Source organism: Mustela erminea, chromosome 5, assembly GCF_009829155.1.
Source record: "Mustela erminea isolate mMusErm1 chromosome 5, mMusErm1.Pri, whole genome shotgun sequence".
Lineage (NCBI taxonomy): Eukaryota > Metazoa > Chordata > Mammalia > Carnivora > Mustelidae > Mustela > Mustela erminea.
This window is the reverse complement of record NC_045618.1, coordinates 130,167,291-130,188,993: the sequence shown is the minus strand read 5'-3', so window position 1 is coordinate 130,188,993 and position 21,703 is coordinate 130,167,291. Positions and strand designations below refer to the sequence as shown.

General features: G+C 57.1%; 1 protein-coding gene across 5 annotated transcripts in view; it reads left to right on the top strand.

The window, feature by feature from the left end:
• The window catches only part of TMEM63C (transmembrane protein 63C), a 69,917-nt gene extending 49,558 nt beyond the window's left edge, over positions 1-20,359 (top strand). For 2 of the 5 annotated variants that reach the window (XM_032344833.1, XM_032344837.1), the window contains 15 exons: positions 1,670-1,743; positions 2,369-2,449; positions 2,565-2,688; positions 3,418-3,551; positions 5,187-5,309; positions 5,662-5,815; positions 7,032-7,138; positions 8,543-8,629; positions 9,180-9,245; positions 12,149-12,311; positions 12,548-12,653; positions 13,042-13,209; positions 15,154-15,263; positions 16,611-16,679; positions 19,473-20,359. In XM_032344833.1, the coding sequence (XP_032200724.1) occupies positions 1,670-1,743; positions 2,369-2,449; positions 2,565-2,688; positions 3,418-3,551; positions 5,187-5,309; positions 5,662-5,815; positions 7,032-7,138; positions 8,543-8,629; positions 9,180-9,245; positions 12,149-12,311; positions 12,548-12,653; positions 13,042-13,209; positions 15,154-15,263; positions 16,611-16,679; positions 19,473-19,676 (1,770 nt within the window). In that variant the 3' untranslated portion in view covers positions 19,677-20,359. Of the gene's footprint in view, positions 1-1,669; positions 1,744-2,368; positions 2,450-2,564; positions 2,689-3,417; positions 3,552-5,186; positions 5,310-5,661; positions 5,816-7,031; positions 7,139-8,542; positions 8,630-9,179; positions 9,246-12,148; positions 12,312-12,547; positions 12,654-13,041; positions 13,210-15,153; positions 15,264-16,479; positions 16,531-16,610; positions 16,680-16,852; positions 17,098-19,472 lie in introns of those variants that run through there. The other 3 variants (XM_032344834.1, XM_032344835.1, XM_032344836.1) reach the window with 3 other exon arrangements.
• Positions 20,360-21,703: the final 1,344 nt, after the last annotated feature.

Sequence of the window (21,703 nt, the reverse complement as noted above, 5' to 3'; positions counted from 1 at the left end):
CACTGGGCCTGGCAGTGCTGCCTGCCCAAGCCCACACATGCACCCACACCGGCACCAGCACGCACAGAGCCCCGGCCCAGCCCCAGCCCAGCTCCTGCCCCAGCACCAGCCCAGCCCCAGGCCCAGCCCCTGTCCGGCTCCAGCCCAGCTCCAGCCCAGCCCAAGACCCAGCCCAGCTCCAGCCCAGACCTAGCCCAGCCACCCCCAGCCCCACCCTAGCTCCAGCCCAGCACCAGACTAGCCCCAACACCAGCCCCAACCTCAGCCTAACACCATCCCCAGACCCAGACCCAGTCCAAGACCCAGCCCAGACCTAGCCCAACTCCAGCCCCAAGTTAGCACCAGCCCAGCCCCAGCCCCAGCTCAGCCCCAGCCCCAGCCTAGCACCAGCCCAGCCCCAGCCCCAGCTCAGCCCCAGCCCCAGCCTAGCTCCAGCCCAGCCTAGGACCCAGCCTAGACCCAGCCCAACTCTAGCACTAGCCCAGCCCCAGCCCAGGCCCAGACCCAGGCCCAGACCCAGCCCAGCTCCTGCCCCAGCACCAGACCCAGACCCAGACCCAACCCACACTCAGCCCAGCTCCAGCCCAGCCCAGCCCCAGCCCCAACCCCAGCCCCAACCCCAGCCTAACACCAGCCCCAGACCCAGACCCAGTCCAAGACCCAGCCCAGACCTAACCCAACTCCAGCCCCAGGTCAGTACCAGCCCAGCCCCATCCCAGCCCTAGCCCTAGCCCAAGCCCAGACCCAAACCCAGACCCAACCCAGCCCCAGCCCCAGCCCAGCACCAGCAAAGGAGGAGGCGTGTGGACTGTCTTGGCTCTGGTGGGGAAGGGAGACACCTTTGGTTCCATGCTCAGCCATTCAGAGCTCCAGGAGAGTATGACCAGCTCCCTCTCTGCCAGCCGTCCTGAAGGACCAAGTCACTTTCCCCCACCCCAGGACGCAATCCACACCCCCCTGAAAGGTTACCCCGAATACACTGGCCTGCAGGCACAGAGGCTTGGGCACCCTTGACCAGTCTGGACTCAGCTGCTGCGGCCTTCCTTCTTGTCCCCAGAAGCTTCTGCTGAGACTCCCATCCCTTGGAGCTCGAGAGAGGGCATGGCTGAGGGTGACATCCTTATCCTGAGGAGAGAGCCATGGCTGAGGGGATGGCTCAGGAAGACATTTCCCACGCACAGAATAAGATGTGAAGTTTGAGGGGCTTCCCCATCCCCGCCCCAGAGCCTTCTCCCGTCCTAACTCCCCTACCCGTCTCACGCTAGGGATGGCCCTGCTACACAGTGGAGAGGTGGTGAGCTGGAATGAAGGTGGGGACAGGCCACACAAGAGCATGAGCAGCCCCCTTCGGTCCCGGAGCTCTGGTCCTCCTCCCTGGCTAGCGCTGTCTGCCCCTTCTGGCTCTTTCTCCCTTGACATCAGCTATCTGTGGCCAGGGGCCTGCAGCAGGGCCCCAGAGACGCGGCATGCCTGCCCGCAGCTGCCCCAGCGCAAGGCCTGCTGCCATCGGGGAAGTGGGCCAGGGAAGCTGTTATGGAGCTTCTCCACCAAGGGGCAGCCTGGTTGAGTAGCAGGACTTCTCCAGACAATTCTGGGCCCACAAAGACCCAGACATCTGGGAGTCCCACATAAACATGGTCTTCTTTCTCCATTTGCCCTCCCCACTTAGGTCACAAGGACGCTAATGATCACCTATGTCCCCACGGACATCCAAGACCCGGAAATCATCATTAAGCATTTTCAGTAAGTCGGTCAAGTAGGTCGAAGCACAGATTGCCTCCTTCCCGGTAACCTTGCCCAGATCATCATGTGGGTAGGAAGTAGAGTGAGAGACACCCCAGGTGGTAGCCCATCCTGGACTTGGCTCAGGATTCGCTTTCCAGAATGGGGGAGGCCCTGAGGCCAGAGCAGGGTTTCTCAAGGCAGGGGCTTTCCTGCATGGCATGAGTGTGTTTGGTGGTGGGGGGGGGGGGGTTATTAGTTTCTTCCTTTCACTCATTGCTCCAACCACAGGGCCTGGCGAGCTCCTAGACCACAGTTACCTAGAACAGGTCATGTTGCGGCATCTTTTGTGACCCAAGTTCCTAGCTCCAGGAGCTCATTATCTCCCATGGGCAGGAATTTCCAGTTCCGTCCCCTGGCCCTATTCTGGATCATCTGGGAAGGGTGTAGCCATTCTCAGATCACCAGGAATCAGCTCTGAGATTTGACCCGAGGAGCAAGGAATCGAGTCTCCCACCGGAGAGCCAGGGACCACAGGCAGCTGAGCCACCTGGCTGTGTGGGCTGTAGTTTGGGGTGGGAGTCCGGGTAGGATGGCCAGTCCCCAGCACCACAGGCTGGCTCAGCATCTGTGTCTGTGGCCACAGCGAGGCTTATCCTGGGTGCGTGGTGACCAGAGTCCACTTCTGCTATGACGTCAGGATGCTGATCGAGTTGGATGATCAGAGGTGAGTCTGCAGGGGGGGTCTCCCTGGATCTGGGTGGGGGGTGCAAGGGGAGGGTGTAGTTCTGCCAGCCCCCCCGACCACAAGATGCTTCCTCCTGCTGCCTGTTGGCCGACAGGCGCCACGCGATGCGGGGCCGGCTTTACTACACAGCCAAGGCCAAGAAGAGTGGGAAGGTGATGATCAAGACCCACCCCTGCTCCCGCCTGTGCTTCTGCAAGTGCTGGACCTGCTTCAAAGAGGTACCCAGCCCTGGGAATCAAGGGACACGGCAGAGGAGGGGCTGGGGCACAGGGCCTCCAGCTCTGTCCAGGCCTCTGTATCCCCGGGCCCCATTCAGATCTGCTCTGGGCTGTGGCTCCTGGCTCCTCCTCCCTTTCCACCAAGCCCTGCCTCCCTGTGGAGAATACAGAGGAGCTGAAGCCTTTCTTGGATCCCCCTCTGGCGTGATCCACGGCGGCTTGCTCTTGCCCACTTCCGGTCTTGGATGGGAGGACCAGAGAGAACATGACAGGCTGCTGTAGGCTGCAATGCCTCGGGCTTTCAAAGGGCTAGGACAGGAGCATTGGAAGGCACCGGGCTCCATCTTATCACCCAACTGCTACGGCTAGAGGGAGGCCACAGGGCAGGACTGCACTCTAGCCAGTCCAGAAAAGAGAATCATCCCCATTTCCTGAAAATGCTGCAGACGCATTCTGCCACTCCTCTGGGAGTCCAGCCCAAGTTCAAAAGCACCCCTGGGCCCTGCTCTTTGATCAGGGAGCTGATTTCAGAGTCATAGCCTTTTCTCATTCTCAGAGTGGGATCTGGGAGCCCACTGGGATCCTGAGCTCTTTGTCAGGCTTTGAAGGGAGTTGGGAATGGAGCCAAGGCCTCGGACCCATCATCTGGATGGAGAAAGGCCTTATGTCCAGGCGAGGCCTTCCTAGAGCTCTGGCTTCTCCAGCTCTGAGGGCCAAATCTCGCCCCAGGTAGATGCAGAGCAGTATTATAGTGAGCTGGAGGAGCAGCTGACTGATGAGTTCAACGCTGAGCTCAACCGCGTTCGGCTGAAGCGTCTGGACCTGATCTTTGTCACCTTCCAGGACGCCAGGATGACGAAGCAGTGAGTCCCGGGGCCAGCAGCTTGCTAGGCTCAGCCCAGCCCTGAGAATGGGCTTCTGCTTCTCTAAAACATCCTCTTTCACCCCCGTTCCGGCCAAGGGGGGAAGGAGAGAGAATCTCCCTCCAGGTGGCCGAATCTTGACCGTCCCTCAACCCCTCAGGTCTCCTCACAGGGAGCCGCCATCTTGCTTTCTGGAGCATGTCTGCGTCCATTTCCGCACAGCTGCCAGACCCCACTTATCTCCATAGATACCCAGGCCCCGAGCTCCCCAACCCCATATGTCCTTGCTTCAGCACAGCGGTGGTCAGAGTAGACATCTTGGTTCTTCTTCCAGGCCTTGAGAAGAATGAATCCATTTTCCCCCATTATACATCACCCCTTTCCTCACCAAAAGTGACATGATCGAGAAGCTGTCTGCTCTCCTGCTGCCGGTCTTCCCTAATTCATAGCCTTATAGCCTCCTTCCTCTTCTGCCCAGCCTCTGGCAGCTCTACCTTGATAAGGAGTCGATTCAGAGCACTTGGGAATGTTCTGGAAGGATCCTTAGGGTGGAGTCAAATAGATGAGAACCCAGGCCTCAGTCCTTTGAGGATTGTGGACGCCCTCCTCTCTCTGAGGGAGCCTGACCATACACAACACTTTGTCCTCACCCACCCACACTGTACAAAGGAACAGTGGAATAGCCTAGAATTTAGTCAAATACAATTGTGTGCAATTTTGCAAGTCACTTACACTCTCCAATTTCTTGTCTGTCCAGTTTGTTTACTTATATCTTCCCTGTCTACCCTGCAGAGGATTAAGAAGGGATACGTGTTCCCTTTAGTATATATGTTGCATAAAACAATATACCGATGTAAGACAATACTGTTTCTTTTCTTTTTTTAAAGATTCTATTTATTTACTTGAGAAAGAGAGGGAAAGCACGAGAAGAGGCAGAAGGAGAAGCAGGCTCCCTGCTGAGCAGGGAACCCAATGTGGGGCTTGATCCCAGGACCCTGGGATCATGACCTGAACCAAAGGCAGACACTTAACTGACTGAGCCACCCAGGGCTCCACTACTGTTTCTGTTCTGAGACTCTGTCACCCAGTAGGAAGGGTCTGAGGTTTAATTACAGAAATATGAATTTTAATCACAGAAATATGAATTAGAACACCAAAGACTCCAGTGCCGGCACCTGCCCCTCTTTGGTTGTGTCTTCAGGCACCTAAATTTAGTAGTCTTTTCGATTGGAATTATCTTCATAGCCCATTAGCACAGTGTCGCACACAAAAAGAACTCAGTTGGTAGCTATTAATACTGAGATGAGGCTGAAATTAGTTCTTCCCACATCAGCCTCGAAGAAAGTGCATGTATTTGAGCTGTCCCTGCTGTCAAGAGGAAAAGACTATATCTGAGAACCATGTTGTACCCCCGCCCTCCCCAACCCCCCCAACCCAGGGAAGTCCCTCCCACTGCTGCCCCTTTCCTCCAGGGACTAGGCTCTGGGAGCTGCCCACCTCTAAAGCCCTGGGAGGCATACTCGAGGCTTCGAGAATCCCCAGGAAGTGGGGCCATCTGTAGGACCCCGGCATGAGACCCCTCCTAAGCCTGTCGTCCTCAGCCCCAGACCTCTGTCTCCTCCCCCGTCTCCACAGCATCCGAGAAGATTACAAGTACATCCATTGTGGCGTGCCCCCCCAGCAGTCCTCTGTGAGCACCATTGTCAAATCCTACCGCTGGAGGGTCGCCCTGGCCCCGCACCCTAAAGACATCATTTGGTAAGCCCCCGCTGCCCCTCCCCTCTCCTTCCAGCTCCTCTGAGACTGAAGAAGGGAACAGGGTGGGAAAGGAATGGGGTCTGTTCTCCTATGGGGCTGGTCCTTCCTGAGCACCGCAGCCTCTGCCGACCCCCAAACCCAGCCCACCACCAGGGCCTTGACAAAGGGTGTGAATGAGGGGGAAGACCCAGGGCCCAGTGTGCATGCAGGTCTGGTGGTCCCCAGGGGCTGAGTTAGACCAGGGCAGCCTGGGTCTCCCACTGACATGCAGGACCCCCCCCACCCCGGGCCCCATTGAAGGGCGGGGACCTGAGGTCCTAAGCACGTCTCCCTCCTCCATCCCTCCCCCCAGGAAACACCTGTCCGTCCGCCGCTTCCATTGGTGGGCCCGCTTTATCGCAATCAACACCTTCCTCTTCTTCCTCTTCTTCTTCCTCACCACGCCTGCCATCATCATCAACACCATCGACATGTACAACGTCACCCGCCCCATTGAGAAGCTGCAGGTGCCGCCTCTGCTTGGGCCAGGCGTGGGGGCCCCAGGGAGATGAGAGAAGGACTCAGGCGAGGATGGGATGGGGGCCCCCCTGGAACACGGCTCCCATGCACCACCAACATGGCGGGGGTGGCGGCGGAGCCCATGGTGGCTGGACTTGACTTTGTTCTAAAGGGGTGAATGTGCAGGTCATTGCCCATCTGAGGGGCTGGAGCTGGAGAGGAAGGAGAGTGGGGGTGGGGGTCGCAGGCAGGCTCTGGGGAGAGGTGGGGGGATGGGTAGTCTAGGCCAGAGGGGGCTTGGAGGGCTTCTTTAGATTGGGTCCCCTGAGGCCAGCTGGGGGTACAAAGGGTGCAGCAGAGGGTGTGGCCAGTGTGACAGCTCTGTTCTCCCCACGGTCTCTAGAGCTGGGGGTCCCTTGTTTGAGGGAGAGGGTCGGGGGTGGGGAAGAGTGAGGTCAGTCCCAACACAGCTGTCCCAGAGAAGCGGGACGTCCGCCTCCCTCGCTTCCAGACACAACCCCTCCGGGCTGGGATCGCTGGGCCTAGGGGAGCCAGCCCTGAAGTTAGAGGCGGCTTCTCCCCGACAGGGGGCTGCAGAGGAGCTGGACTGGCCCATTTCCAAATCCTATAGGCTGTTCTAACGTGCCTGGAAGGCCTCCTCTTCCATATTATCCCCATCCCTAGCTCCGACACACACACACACACACACACACACACACACACACACATGCACACACACAGTCAAGCCACACCACCTCTGCTGCTTGCTTCTGACCCCCCTTGTCAGCTTCACAGCAGGCCCCAGAGGGCACCGCAGCTCCCCACCTCTCCACCACCTTTCACACCACATCACGGTGAAGGGACTGTCTTCTCCCGGAGCTGTGAGATGTCAGTGACAGCAGCTGGCTCTGGCCTGAGGGCGAAGTCCCCAGGGAAGGCCCAGGCTGCCCCTGCAGGGACCTCAGCGGAGAAGACCCCATGCCCCATGAGGGCACTGCTTGGCCTTGGGGTGCCAGCCTCTGCCCACCCCAGCCAAGCAGACCCCTGGCCAGCAAGGTTGATGAAGAAGGCCACGTCCACTGCACAGCCTCAGGGAAACCAAACCTGCTGTGGGACTCAGCTCAGGGGGAAGAGGCGGGAGGTGTAGGAGAAGCAGGGGTGGCCTGGAAGGGGAAGGGTCGCCGCTCACACTGATGTCTCTCTGCCCTTCTCCGCTCCCCACAGAGCCCAGTCATAACCCAGTTCTTCCCCTCCCTGATGCTCTGGGCATTTACAGTGATATTGCCTCTGATTGTCTACTTTTCTGCCTTCCTAGAGGCCCACTGGACCAGGTGAGATGGGGGCCTCCTCTCCCTGCCCGCTCTCTGCCCCAGCCCCAGCCCCTTCCCCTGCCCACTCTCCCACCAGCCTGGTGTCGGGGTCTCCCATCCGGCCTAAGGAATTGAACTGACGTGGGATGGCTTCGATGCCCAACACTATCCCAAAAGACCAAGATGTATACATATACATACATATATACGTGTGTGTGTGTGTGTGTGTGTGTGTGTGTGTGTGTGTGTGTGTGTTTTAAAGAGGGGACTGAGTTGTCTCTGGGTCTCTGGCTTCAGGAACGCTGAGATGGGGCCGCTGTCTCAGGCATGTGCCCCTTGGGCTGCTCCCTCAGCCCCCAGCTACGCACCGAAGGGAGGGAGCTGTGAGCAGAGATAGGCAGCTCGGAACTGCAGGCAGGACGCCCAGGGTGAGGAGGAGAGAGCAGAAGAACGCCACAGAGGAGCCCAGGAACTCAACCTGACTACGGACCCATGTAGCCCATGTAGCAGCCACATTTTATTTAAAGATTTTATTTATTTGAGAGAGAGAGCATGAGCAGGGGGAGGGGCAGAGGGAGAAGCAGGCTCCAGATGCAGGACTCTCTCAGGACCCTGGGATCATGACCTAAGCTGAAGGCAGACGTTCAATGGACTGAGCCACCCAGGCACCCCCAGCACCCACATTTTAAACGATGGGAGCTTTAGCCCTAATGGCCCTAATGGGTTAGCTCTCCCCGTTCTATGGTGGCAGCCAATTGAGTGGAAAGTATTTACTACATCCTGGGACAGGTGAACCTCTTTTGCCTGAAGGCTGTGTGGTTTTTTGTTTTTTTTTTGTTTTTTTTTTTTAAGATTTTATTTATTTATTTGACAGAGAGAGATCACAAGTAGGCAGAGAGGCAGGCACAGAGAGAGGGGGAAGCAGGCTCCCTGAGCAGAGAGCCTGATGCGGGACTTGATCTCAGGACCCTGAGACCATGACCTGAGCCACCCAGGCGCCCCAGCTGTGTGGGTTTTGAAAGTGATTTCCTGCACCAGAAGTTCCTGCCATCCGACCAGGCAGTAAGCCATGAGGTTGGTCGTAACAGAAACACTTACTGGTCTTTTCTCTGGCCAAGGATATGGCTTATGTGGATTCCTGAGACACTGCAGGGATCCTGGGCATCAGTGGTAATGTCCCTCTGACAAAGACACAAAGCACGCAACACCTGTGTGCCCTTCCTGTCCGTCCCGTACCCAAGGCTGACCTGACTGGTTGGTGCTGCTGCTCCCAGTGGCCGCCCAGCTCCCAGCGATCTGTGGGGTTGGCATTGGTAGGCGCTGTCCAACCCATTTTTGAGGCTAGGTAGCTGTCTCTGTCTTTCCATGCATTCTATAGTTATTAGGCCTCTGGTTCTTATCACATGTTTCTTTGTTCCCTTCTAGATCAAGCCAGAATCTGATCATCGTGAACAAGTGTTACATCTTTCTGGTGTTCATGGTGATTATTCTGCCCTCTATGGGACTGACCAGGTACCTCCCCTCCAAGCATCCCTCCCCCCTCAGACAGGCTCTCCCTAGAGTTGGAACCTCCTCTCTCAGATACCAGATACCTCACTACAAATCTGTTTCTCAAGTGACAGTCACTGAGCCTAGCATGAGCCAGGTAGCCTATGAACTTTAAGGGGTCAGCCATGAACTCTGCCTTCAAAGAGCTTATCATTCAGCGGGGGCAACAAGCCGAGCCTGTCAGCTCACTGATAGCCCGAGGTGGGAAAAACGCAGCCCCGTGTGCTGGAAATCCAGAAGAGGGAGAGAGCACAGCCGGGGAAATGGCTGGTGAAAGTTTGCTAGAAGAGGCAGCTTTGAAATGAGAGGCCAGAGGGTTCGGGGCAGGGGTGGCCCAGCATGAAGAAGGCGGAGAGGCAGTATGGGCTGACCCACTGGACCACTAGAATGCCAGAGTCTCTAGGGATTGAGTCAGGGAGGACAGAGGGAAGCAAGCCAGGCCAAGAGAGACTGAACCCCAAGACTCAGCTCACCGATATCTTAACTCAAGGGCCTACCTTGTTCTTGCTTCTAGTTTGGATGTCTTTTTCCGGTGGCTCTTTGACATCTACTACCTGGAGCAGGCGTCCATCAGGTTCCAGTGAGTACGAGAGCGCGTGCCCCAGGCGTGCCCCCATGTCCCCTGGGGCTCCCGTGGGCCCACGCTAGGTAGACACGTGTCTTCTTCATTTGCTCATACTGGTAGAGGTGACTGTACACAAAGACTGTCATGAAGAAGCCTCTTAACCTTTCCCGGGCCTGGAACCCATTTGGCAATCTGGGAAAGCTCAAGGATCTCTTCTCCGAATGAAGTTTTGGCAATAATAGTAAATTTATAGGAAGTTGCCCCCACACTGTCTGTGTACCTTTCATCCAGCTCCCCCTCCGGTCGCAGGGAGTTAAACCCCACGGGGCTCATTCAGATTTTGCCCGTTTACTCTGAATCGATTTCTTTAAATGCACAGAATACCTGCATTACAAAGAAAACCAATTATGCCGCAATATTGTTATCAGCATTTTTTAAAAAAGATTTTATTTATTCATTTGACAGAGAGAGAAAAGATCACAAGCAGGCAAAGCGGCAGGCAGAGAGAGAAAGGGAGGGAAGCAGGCTCCCCACTGAGCAGAGAGCCCAATGCGGGCCTCGATCCGAGGACCCTGAGATCATGACCTGAGCCGAAGGCAGAGGCTTAACCCACTGAGCCACCCAGGCGCCCCTCAAAATATTTTTAAAAGTACATTTGTAATAAAATCCTTACTAGCACATTTAATAAGAGGACAATGCATTTTACATACCTGCGAGCCAAAGTTACATTTTATTATTTCAGAAGCATGAATGCCGAGACTGCTTAGCCAGCAGAACATTCCGTTGGGTGGGAGGCAGGATCTTTGACAAAGCAACACGCGTGTCATGTTGGACATCAGCCAATTTTGATTTTGTCTTGTTTTTAGCTTACAAATACCGCAAATTCCAGTTTTCAAAGGTGTAATGGTGCAAATGACACACAGGCTTTCACAGCTGGCTTTATAGGGCAAGGACCAGAATTCTCTAAGATCTCTGCAGTTTAATTCTACTTATGTTATGTTGGACTCTTTTTTTTTTTTTTTTTAAAGATTTTATTTATTTATTTGACAGACGGAGATCACAAGTAGGCAGAGAGGCAGGCAGAGGGAGAGAGGAGGAAGCAGGCTCCCTGTCAAGCAGAGAGCCTGACCTGGGGCCTGATCCCAGGACCCTGAGACCATGACCTGAGCCGAAGGCAGAGGCTTAACCCACCGAGCCACCCGGGCAGCTGGACCCTTTTTTTTTTTTTTTTTAAGAGGAATGAGTTCATCTTCGGTTGGGTCAGTGACTTCGCTGCAGTTCATGTTTGAGGGAGAATAGAGTTATAGGTCCATGACTCAACTTTGATGCCATCCGGAAAGAATAGGTTTTGAAGGCATTCTGACGTGTATTCAGGGAGCTCACAGATTTCTCCTTTCAAAGAACCTGATGGAATTATGTAGATGGGGACACATGACAGGTGACAGAGATGCCTGGGTCACCAGTGTGAGGACAGGCAGCATGGCCACCCACTCAGGTGACTGAGTGACTCCTAGCTGAAGCTGGCCAGCTGTGTCAAGTACACACTGGAGGACAGGAACATTTCCATCATGTAAAGTTAGCGTGTCTAATTTAGCTGCGTGTTTAATAACTACCATCATTTTGAACTGATGGTATGTAAGTACAAGGGTATTATCAGATACCGCTACCAACTGTACTGGGCTATGAAAATATCTTTAAGATTTTTTTATTTATTTGAGAGAGAGAGAGATACAGAGAGAGCAGGAGCCGTGGAGAAAGGGAGAAGAGAAGCAGGCCTCCCGCTGGGCAGGGAGCCCGATGCGATGCAGGGCTGGATCCCAAAACCCTGGAATCATGACCTGAGCTGAAGGCAGACACTTAACCAACTGAGCCACCCAGGCGCCCCCAGAAAATATCTGATTTCAACTGGTGACTGGGTCACAGCCATAGTTGACATTGCTGTGGTTTGTTGCCCATGTTCTTTTTTTTTTTTTTAAGATTTTATTTATTGACTTGACAGATCACAAGTAGGCAGAGAGGCAGGCAGAGAGAAAGGGGGAAGCAGGCTCCCTTCTGAGCAGAGAGCCTGATGCAGGGCTCCATCCCAGGACCCCGGGATCATGACCTGAGCTGAAGGCAGAGGCTTAACCCACTGAGCCACCCAGGCACCCTGCCCATGTTCTTAGTAGAAAGAGGTGGTGCATTACAGTTAGAGGCTCGTGAATGTCAAGACACATGTTTTCTTCATTTGTTCACATCCAAGGTCACAGACCCTCAAGCTTCTCCCCACGGACTCTCTGGGGTCTGTGGGTCCTGGTCCATACCCCTACTTTAGATCAAGCCAGAGTGTGTTTCCCAACACACCCACACTTGACGTAGACCAGCCCCATCCTTGCTCAGAAGGGTGTGCATTAACCTGAACTGGGCTGGGGGCACATGTATCCCAAGCTTACTCTCGCCATCTCCACTCTCACCTTCTGCCCCTCTCCCCATCACTACCCCTACCCCTACCCTCCATCGCCTCACCATCACCACCTTCTCCCCATCTCTACCCCAATCCCCACCTCTCAACCCCTCCCCCCTCCATCCCCACCCTCCACCCCCACCCTCCACCCCTCCCCCCTCCATCCCCACCCACCACCCCTCCCCCCTCCATCCCCACCCACCACCAACTCTCCCCTCCATCCCCACCCACCACCCCTCCCCCCTCCATCCCCACCCACCACCCCTCCCCCCTCCTTCCCCACCCTCCACCCCTCCCCCCTCCATCCCCACCCACCACCCCTCCCCCCTCCATCCCCACCCACCACCTCTCCCCCCTCCATCCCCACCCTCCACCCCTCCCCCCTCCACCCCCACCCTCCACCCCTCTCCCAATGTCCCGGCCCTCTCCTCCTCCCTCCGGCTTCTATGCCCTCTTCCATCATCCACACGGCCAGGTGTGTGTTCCTGCCGGACAACGGCGCCTTCTTCGTCAACTATGTGATCACAGCGGCTCTGCTGGGCACGGGCATGGAGCTGTTGCGCCTGGGGTCCCTCTTCCTGTATAGCACCCGCCTCTTCTTCTCCAGGTCGGAGCCAGAGAGAGTCCACATCAGAAAGGTGGGGGCCGGGCTCATGCCGGCACACAGCCTTTCCCTTGGTGGGGGGGGATCATGACGGGAGCCTACCAGGGCGGCGAGGGACCCGAGGTGAGAGGCGAGGTGGGCTGGGGTTGGCAGGGAGCCGCCTCCAGGCCTGAGCCACCGGGCAGCTCCCCTGGGGTCGACAAGGAGCTGCAGACGGAGCAGAGCCAAGGGGACCAGGCCGCCTCCAGTGACCCCCGCTCCCCGCCCCAGAGCCAGGCCATCGACTTCCAGTACGGGCGCGAGTACGCGTGGATGATGAGCGTCTTCAGCGTGGCGATCGCCTACAGCGTCACCTGCCCTGTCATCGTCCCTTTCGGTGAGTCTCCCCTCGGGCGCCCCCGGGGCTGCGCACCCTCAGGCCGGGAGGAGGGGTTGAGCCCCCCAACCTCAGAGCACGAGAAGGCCGGGGACAGACTGTGAGCAGAGCAGGGAAGGGCCGGGGAGGGTCAGGGGAGGTGGGATGGCCACTCACGCGCGACGCTTGGTGACGGAGTGACCCTTCACCCAGCGGACAGAATAGACTCCTGGGGGCTCAAGGGAAACGGGGGTCCCGGAGGTCAGCACCACGGGGCTCCCACAACCTATCCGTGGCCCTCACTACCCAGACAGACCTGAATCTGGCTTCTGTGGCCTGGGGGGGCCCGGCCTTGGAAGCAGCAGCTGAGCACGTGTGCCCTCCCGCACCCCCGCCCCCCGCCCCGCAGGGCTGCTCTACCTGTGCATGAAGCATGTCACCGACCGCTACAACATGTACTACTCCTACGCGCCCACCAAGCTCAACGAGCAGATCCACATGACTGCCGTCTACCAGGCCATTTTCGCACCGCTCCTGGGGCTGTTCTGGATGCTCTTCTTCTCTGTCCTGCGGTTAGGTGGGTACCAGGCCCACCGGCCTTCCTGCCCCCGTCCGCTTCCCGCCTCCGCAGGAGGCCCTCGGCAGCACCTGTGCTCTGGGCAAGCAGAGAAGGCCCGGGACGAGCAAGCCTGCTCACGGCTGCAGCCCCCGTCCCCGGGGGCTCCTCCAGGCCTCAGTTAGGGGTTGGACCTCAGTCCCTGCAGACCTCCGCAGCCGAGGGGAGGGCGCGGACCAGCGTGGTCCAGATGGTGTGCACTTGGGTTGAGGACCCTCCAAGCGGGAAGCACCGCTTTCCTTCATTCTAACTCAGGGCGGGCAGGAATATAATGTTAACCGTGGGGCCTGATTCTGGTGACATTCCCCCCGGGATCTGGTGAAATGCCAGGTCTTCCAGAGTGCCTAAAACCTGGAGGAGGATTCGGGGTCTGCCCCAGTGGCAGATCCTGCTCTTGGCCACAGAGAGCTGCTGTCCCTGTCCCCGTGGACCACACACGAGCAGTCCCCTCTGAGGGAAGAGGCTCACACTAACCTCTCTGCCACCGCACCGCCTCCTGCCTTGTCCCCACACCCGCCTTCCCTCAGGGACCCTGCACCTTGAGCTCCTCAGCGGAGCGGAGAAGGGAAACCATATTTTCTTCGTATTTTCTTCGTCTGCTGTCACGGCGGCAGCTGGAAACCGCTCCGCTCGCCTCCACTTCTGTGCACCCTCCATCTGTCACCGTCTCCCCGTTTCTTAACCCCCTAGCCTTCCCCCGCCACCTAGCGAACCTCAGTTTTTTAAAAATCATTTTTCTCCTAAGTATAAAAGACCATAGACGTTTATTATCGAGATCTGAAAACCCCATCTTCGCCCCCAAGCCTGCCGTCTGTCGCTCGGACCTCATTCTGTGCACACAGCCTGGGGGAGAGGCCGGAGCAGGAGGGGGCTTACTGGTCTATTCTTAATTTTCTTTCTTTTTTTTTTATATTTTATTTATTTATTGGACAGACAGAGATCACAAGTAGGCAGAGAGGCAGGCAGAGACAGAGGGAGAAGCAGGCTCCCCACTGAGCAGAGAGCCCGATGCGGGGCTCGATCCCAGGACCCTGAGATCACGACCTGAGCTAAAGGCAGAGGCTTTAACCCACTGAGCCACCCAGGCGCCCCTGTCTATTCTTAATTTTCAAAACCGTCATTTCCACGTCATAGCGTCCCGTCGTGTATCCTGAGTCTCTTCCCTCACCATAGCGTTCTGTGGGATTTTCCGGTGTTACCGACATCCTGTGTGAGCACAGGCCTTGAGTGAATTCCACCCGCTTCCGTCAGCTCTCCGTGGTGGGATCCCGAAGCTCTTGGCCATTTTCGCTCTTACAGAAACACAACGAGCAGCAAGCGTCCTTACGGGCTAGCCTCTGACGGCTAGCCTTTAATCTTTACCTCAGTAGAAAACTGGCATCATAAAAAAGTCACCAAATGTCCCCGAGTGACATGTAAGTGACTTGAATTCTGGATAGCTCTTCAGTGCCACTAGCACAGGTGAGGGCTGTGCAGGAGCTCGCAGGGACTGGCGTGGCTCAGAGACCGTGTTTGGGGGCAGCAGCATGAATGAGTGACCTGGAGTGACTTCCCAGAACTGTGACCTGGGACGACGTATGTAAACTGACAGGTTGAGAAGGATGCATGTCCTGGGCATTTGAGTGGACTGGATACTTAAGGCAATTAAATTCTGTCACAGAATCCATAAGAGGCCGAATTCCAAGCTGGTCCCATAGCACAAGGGACGAGGTCACTGTCAGGGGCAGCGACTGCAGGTGTTAGGAGCAGGACTGGGGCAGGGGCTTCTCTGCCTTGGACTCAGAGCCCCCACAGAGGTGCTGAGGGGGGCCCCATGGGACCCGGCGTCTCTGCTGGCAGACTTCTGCCCACGGCTCCGGGCCTCAAGCACCAAACCCCACGCACGCCTGTTCTTCTCCTCGGCAGGTACACTCCACACCATCACCTTCTTCTCCCTGTCCACGCTCATCTTTTCCATGGTCATCGCTTTCCTAAGCACCCTTCTGGGGAAGCTCCAGGGGGTATCTGACTATGAGGTGAGTTACCCTTCCTTTCCTCCATGTGTTCTCGCTGCCCCCTGCCCCCTCACACCGAGCCACGGCTCTAGGCTACCTCCTGACCTCTGTACCCCAGGCACCAGATATGAAAGGCTCCCTTGCATGGCCCAGGCACCGTCCCCCTTGTGCAGTGGGGACATTTAAAAGACAGCTGTCGTCTCCTCCCCTCCCCTCCCCACCCAGCACCTCCTCCAAACAGCGGGCCGCTAGCGCTTCTCTCCTTCGGTGCAAGCCTGTCCAGCCACCGAGCTGAGCTGTAAGCACCGGTGGATGCTTGAGGCAGAGAAGATGGGGTGGGCGGTGGGGAAGGATGGCTGCGGAGAAGGATGATGCCCTGGGGAGGGAGGTGGGTAAGTTATCACACCTTCAGGAAGCCCAGGCTATTGACCTTGAGGCCTGGCTCTCGGGGCCCCAGGATTCCTTTGGCTCTTAGCCCCTGGAGCGCGACCCCATAGTTAGAGAAGGGAGATAGTCCCTGCCTGCTGAGATCCATGCCGACAATGCTGTGTGCCCTCCGTGGGCATTTCCCAACGTGGCATGACTCTGTGGCCGTGCTGGAATGATTTCTGGGGACTAAAACTTTTTTCCTTTTTTTTAATTTTCACGGTTACCCATTTTTCTCTTGGTTCACATTTATCTATTATTTCTGCTTATGTCAACGAATGCGGGTTTTCTGTCTATAATAATAAATTGTGTCCTTTTAAAATGAAGGTACATAAAGAAAAGGAAGTTAATTTAAAGTTCTGGTATCCTGCTGAGTCAAAGGAGGGAGCCTCTTGGAAGAGGATCCTTTTACTTTGAGTGGCATTGCGTCTGGTGGCCCTGGGCTTAGACCCCCACGGCCCTCTCTGTCCAGCCCTGCCTTCATCCCTGGCTCGAGAGCCATAATGAACGAGACTGGACCATGCCTCCAGCTCTGTCTTCCCCATCCAACAATGCCATGTGGTTTGGTGGCCCATGGGTCCACTCCAGAGAAGGGAGACAGCAGGGGCTCTAGACCGTGACGTCGGACTGGTCCCAGAGAGAAGGGAACCCTGGGCAGGAAAGAAGAGACAGTTGAAGTCAAGGCCTTTCCGAGAGTCCAAGCAGGCTCATATTTGAATCCCAACCCCACCTCTCCTTACTTCCCCCCAGTGTGGTTCTTGGGGATGGAACATTCCAAAGGGCCACCAGCATCCCGGGCCTCTCTCTGCAGGTCTGGGAAAACAGAAGACGGCGTTGAGCGCCAGGGGAGCCAGAGGCCCAGGTGCAGATCTGGGGAGGGAGGGAGCCGAGGGTGGACACCCCCATTCCGTGACCCTCCACATCTCTCCCCCACTCCTGCAGCCCGAGGAGGAGATGGAGACGGTGTTCGACATGGAGCCGAGCAGCACGTCCTCTACGCCCACCTCCCTTGTGAGTCACTGCCTTCCCCCTGGGGGACAGGTCAGGGGGGTGGGTACCTGCAGGAGTGGGCTACTCCAGCCGCAGTGTGGGGGGGGCACCGGCATTGAGTGCCCACCCCGGGGACTGGGGAGGAGGTGAGGGCCCCTGGGCTCCTTCCCCTGACCCAGCAGGACTTGGCCCAGGTCAAATTGCTGCCGTGGCCGTGGCTGAAGGAATGGGAAGACAGAAGAGGCCAGACATACTCTAAAAGGAACTCAAAGAGGAAGAGAAAGGTCAGGGCGGGCCCAGCCACAGCGAGATCAGTCATATAGACACAGGGACGTGCTGGGGCTCGGCCTCAGGACCGAAGGCCGCCTCCAAGGGCACAGATGCCAGGCCGAGCGGCGCGCCCCGAGCGGCAGGAGCGATTGGAGGCCTGCACTGAAGGGTAAGGCAGCGGCAGCGCCGCACGAGCGAGCCCCTCAGCGTGTGAAGAAACAAGGCCAAGTCAGAACGAGGGGGCCTGGCAGGCTGGCCTGTTGGCTCCCTCGCCGTGGCTCAGCCTGGAGCGGCCCGAGCGCTCGCCCACAGCCCTGCCTCCAGTGTGGATGCGGCGCCACCGATGTCTGCTCTGAGCTGGGTACCCCGACGCCAGGGCGCCTTGCAGGAGCACGGAAGAAGGGGCCCCAGCCAGCCTGAGCCCTCAGGGAAGGCTTCCCCAAGGAGGGAACATCTAATCCGACTCTAGGGATGTGGGAGGAGGGGTTGCTAGGTGGACTAGGATGTGGGGGAAGAGCATTCAAGGAAGAGGATCAGCCTGTGCCAAGGCCCGGAAGAGAGAATCTGGAGCGTGTGGGCACCGGAAGACAGTTTTCGGCGTGCTGGAAATGCGGAGTGGGCAGCAGGGCCCAGATTGGTGGGTGGAGTCGGGGCTCTTGGGTCGCCGCAGAGCTGGGGAAAATGCACAGACCCAGCAGTGGTGGACATGCCCAGCCCGGCGCACAGAGCAGAGGCTCAGCCTCACCTCCCGGGGGGGAAAAACCCTCCAGACGGGCAGATTTCCTGCAGGAGGTGATGGGGAGAAGGGACACCCATGTTGGAAAGTCCCCATCAGAGCAGGGGCCTCTCTTGAGGTAGCATCTCTCCCCAGGGGCCCTGGCAAGACGACCCGTCTGGAATCTTCTTAGGAACCTGACTTTGCCATTCTCAGTTCCTAATCCTTAGGATAGGATAGGCCCACACAGTAGGGGGTCTTTGTCCTTCTTTTACACATGGGGAAACTGAGGTTCAACACGGTCAACTAATTGAGACCCCAGAGCATTACTGAGAAAGGCAGTGGTAGTACAAAGTTTGAAGTTGAATTCTGAAGCTTGAGCTTTAAAAAAAAAAAAAAAGAAAATCACTGGAATTGATTTTCTTAATCTTTCATGACAACCACAGTCATATCTGAACACTGCAGATAATTATGGGGAAAAAAAACAGAGAAGCAAAACCAAGAAAATAAAAAGTTCATAATTCCACCACCCAGAGATGACTATTGATAACTTACTGTCAGTTCTCTCGGGTATATATATATAATTTTTGCTAAAATGAAATGATACTGTTCATACCATTTCATAATCTGCATTTTTAGTTAACAATCTCTATCTTTCCACACACATAAGTTTCTATGTCTTCAAATACGCAGCCCATACTCGAGTCACCCTAAGTGTTCCAGAAATATCTTTCACCAAGCATATCCAGACCAAGATCCAGTCTGGGCTCTGTGCTGGATGTGTCTGGTCCCTGCGTGTGTTTATTGCCTGTCAGAGAGACCCAGCCAGTGGTCCTGCAAAAGCCCCCACCTTCTGGGTTTTTCTGGCTATTTCTTCGTGATGTCTGGCAGCAGGTTCCACTACCCTGTGTATTCCCTGAAAACTGGAAGTTTAGTCCAAAGGCTGGAGAGATTCTGATTCAGCCCTAGGGGCAAAACACATGGCAGGCGGTGCTGTGCCTACACCAGGAGACACAGACTATCCCCTTTTTTCCCCACAAAGGATGCTGGTGACTCCCAGATAAGCGGGATGACAGCGGCCCCTCTGTTGTTCAGTTACCATTTTGTCCCTTAGGTTTACAACCAGAAGGTTTATATGGGGTGTAACTTTGGAATGCTGCAAATATCTAGATTCTTCCGGAAGAAAAGTGTTCCCTCATCAACCAGGACTCTGCTCTGGTTTCACTGACATGAATTCCTACAGGAAAGAGTTAATTCTATCCCATAATCCCCTGTTTTCAAAATAAGGAGTTGGTGTAAAAGCCATTGGAAGGAGGACAAAGAACTCTGTCCCTAGTACTTCCTGGTTTTCTATTCCGCTGCTCTTCCAGGCATTCCGGGACCATTCCTGGATATGACAGGTGCCATGGCCAAGACCTCGGCCAGCCAATGACACACCCCAGGGGAGGTGTGGCTGCACTTGTTAGGCTGTACTAAGAAAAGCACTAGCTCAGGGATGAGGGTCTCTCCAGACCCCAGATCGGGGAGGCTTGCATCATCTGCCCCCGGGTTCAGCCTGACTGGAAGCAAGAATGATTGGAACCTTGTTGAAGGAGCAGGGGGCTAGGGGCTAGGAGGCCTGCACGGACTCACCCTTGGAGTCCGAGTTGCCCTTTGAATGATCGAGAGCACTCGGCAGGCCGAACGGTCAGACCTCGGGCTGCTGCAGGGGAAGGAAGGATTCGTGGCTCAAGAGGGGCAGAGGCTCTCGAGGCAGGGCATGAGTGTGAGGGTGTGCCCAGGGCCTGGCCCCAGGTGTGCCCTCACCCCTTTCTCCCCTCTGTCCCAAGCAGATGTACGTGGCCACTGTGCTGCAGGAGCCGGAGATGAACCTGTCCCCTGCCTCCTCCCCAGCTCGGCACACCTACGGCACCATGAACAGACAGCAGGAGGAGGACGAAGAGGAGAATGGTGTGAGGGGCTTTGCACAGGAGCTGGGCTCCGCCCAGTTCCAGGAAGGGCTGGAACTGGAGGGCCAGAGCCAGTATCACTGACCAGGACCCGAGGCTTCCACCTGGCAACTCCACGGGAGCGGCGGCCAGGGAAGGGCCCAGCAGGGGGAGGCAGGAGGGCCACCCGGCCCTCCCCACTACCTCCTGCACTTTGTGAAGGCCTCAACGGAGACACCTGTGCCCCGGCTGTTGGCCTCACGGAGACCCGGACCTGCTGAGCAGCTCGAATGGGAGGTGCTGGGCAGTGCAGAGGGAGCCGGGGGTGGGATGAAGGCTACAGGCGGGCACCGCATCTCGGGAAAGGTGGCTAAAGCCCTGAGCACAGAGACTGCAGGCTGAGGGGCCCTCCCGGGGTCAGAGTGGAAGTGTGTGTAAAGGAGGAGGCAGAAAGACGCCCGCGGAAGACTCTCCAGGGCCTCTGCCAACCTTTAACCAGCTGCCCTGCTGAGGAGCTCCCAGGGCAGCTCCCACCCCGACCCCAGCCCTGCTCTGATCCCTCCCCTGTGGCCTGAGGACGCACAGGTGTGCTCGGGCCTTCATCCAGAACAGCCCCGTCACGGGGATCACCCAGAGCTAGGGCCAGCTGAGACCCTTCCTGGTCCTCCGCCCCTCGGCGGCCATCCCCAGGAGCAGCAGGGTACAGACCTTCCTCCTTCCTATTCTTGCAAGGGCAGCTGGGACATTGTCCCTCGGGGCTCATTAAACGGGACCTGTGTGCATTTTGATGAAGGCAACCTTGGCTGGTTACTACAAGGCGGGAGGGCCAGAGGCAGAGTTCATGGAGCGGGGTCTTCTCCCCGGACGCTGGGTGATAGGAAACCAGATACAGCTCCCCAACCCCCAGGCCTTAATGAGAGGACCCTCAAGGTCAAGGATGTGGCCACTGAAAGTTGCTCCTGCCTCACACCCACCGGAGTACCTTGACCCCCAGTGTAGCCACGGTGGGCAGCCGCTCAGGGTAAGAATCTCGTGCTTCAGGCTGCAGGCACAGGCCGTTCCCTGGTCTCCCGAGCGGGACCTTTCCTCTCTCGGGGCCACCTGCATCCTGGACCGAAGACACTGGAGCGGCCTCCAGCATGGTCCTGACCCAGGCACTACAGACACACTGCCAGGAACGGGCTGGGGGTGGGGGCTGTGTCCTCCACGGAGAAGCCTTTTCTGGGGGAGTAAAGCTGCCTTCCCAGGGCCACCACCACGCAAGACCTGGAGGGACTGACTCCTGAGTAGCAACCATGCTAGGGACACCCAGGCCCTTTGCCAGAGCCAGCAGCGCGCAGACCTCTGCCTCTGAGGACAGGCCCCCATCAGGACCACCCCGCAGCACAGCAGGGGAGGACGCAGACAAGGGCTGGCTGAGGCCTCAGGGGACCAGAAGGAGCCAAGTCGAAAGGGGTCTGCGTGCTCTAGGGCTCTTCTGAGCTCCCTCTCGCAAGCCACTCTGCCGAAAGCCAGGCTCACCTCACCAGAGCCCTCCCCACCGGGTCCCAGGCACATGGGTGCCCATGAACCCAGACCACCTGGGATTCACCCCCACTCCGCCCGTGCCCACACCTCAGCTGCAGACACTCCAGGCTTCACTTCAAGAAATAGCTCCCAAGAGGCAAACGTTGCCACACTCCCAGGGCTTGGCCCAGACCTTGGCGTGAGGGATCTTTCCAGAAAGCTTGAGTCAGCTGGGGAGTCACAGTCTCTCCCACTCCTGCCCTGCTAGGAATAAGGAGGAAATTATACCCAGCCAGTCCCTCATGAACCGAGGCCCCTCAGGGCCCCCTTCTCCTAACATTTCACCAGCCAACAAAGGGCAGGGTCCCTTCCGGAGCAGTGGTCCGGGCCCCAAACGGGAGATCTGCCCATTTCATGAGGGGGTGGCCGGTTCCAGGCCCTCCCCACCCCCCAGAAGATATATTTGGTGTGCGTGTGGCTCTCCTGCCAGAAGCTGGCCTACAGGCTCTCCTTCCCTGGGCACTCCTTGCTGGCGCCTGCCCCCCATCCCCACAGTCCCTGCTGGACTATTCCTGCCGCTTCTGCCACTGTCCCTCCTCTCTCTGTCCCCTGCCCACCTGGCAGCC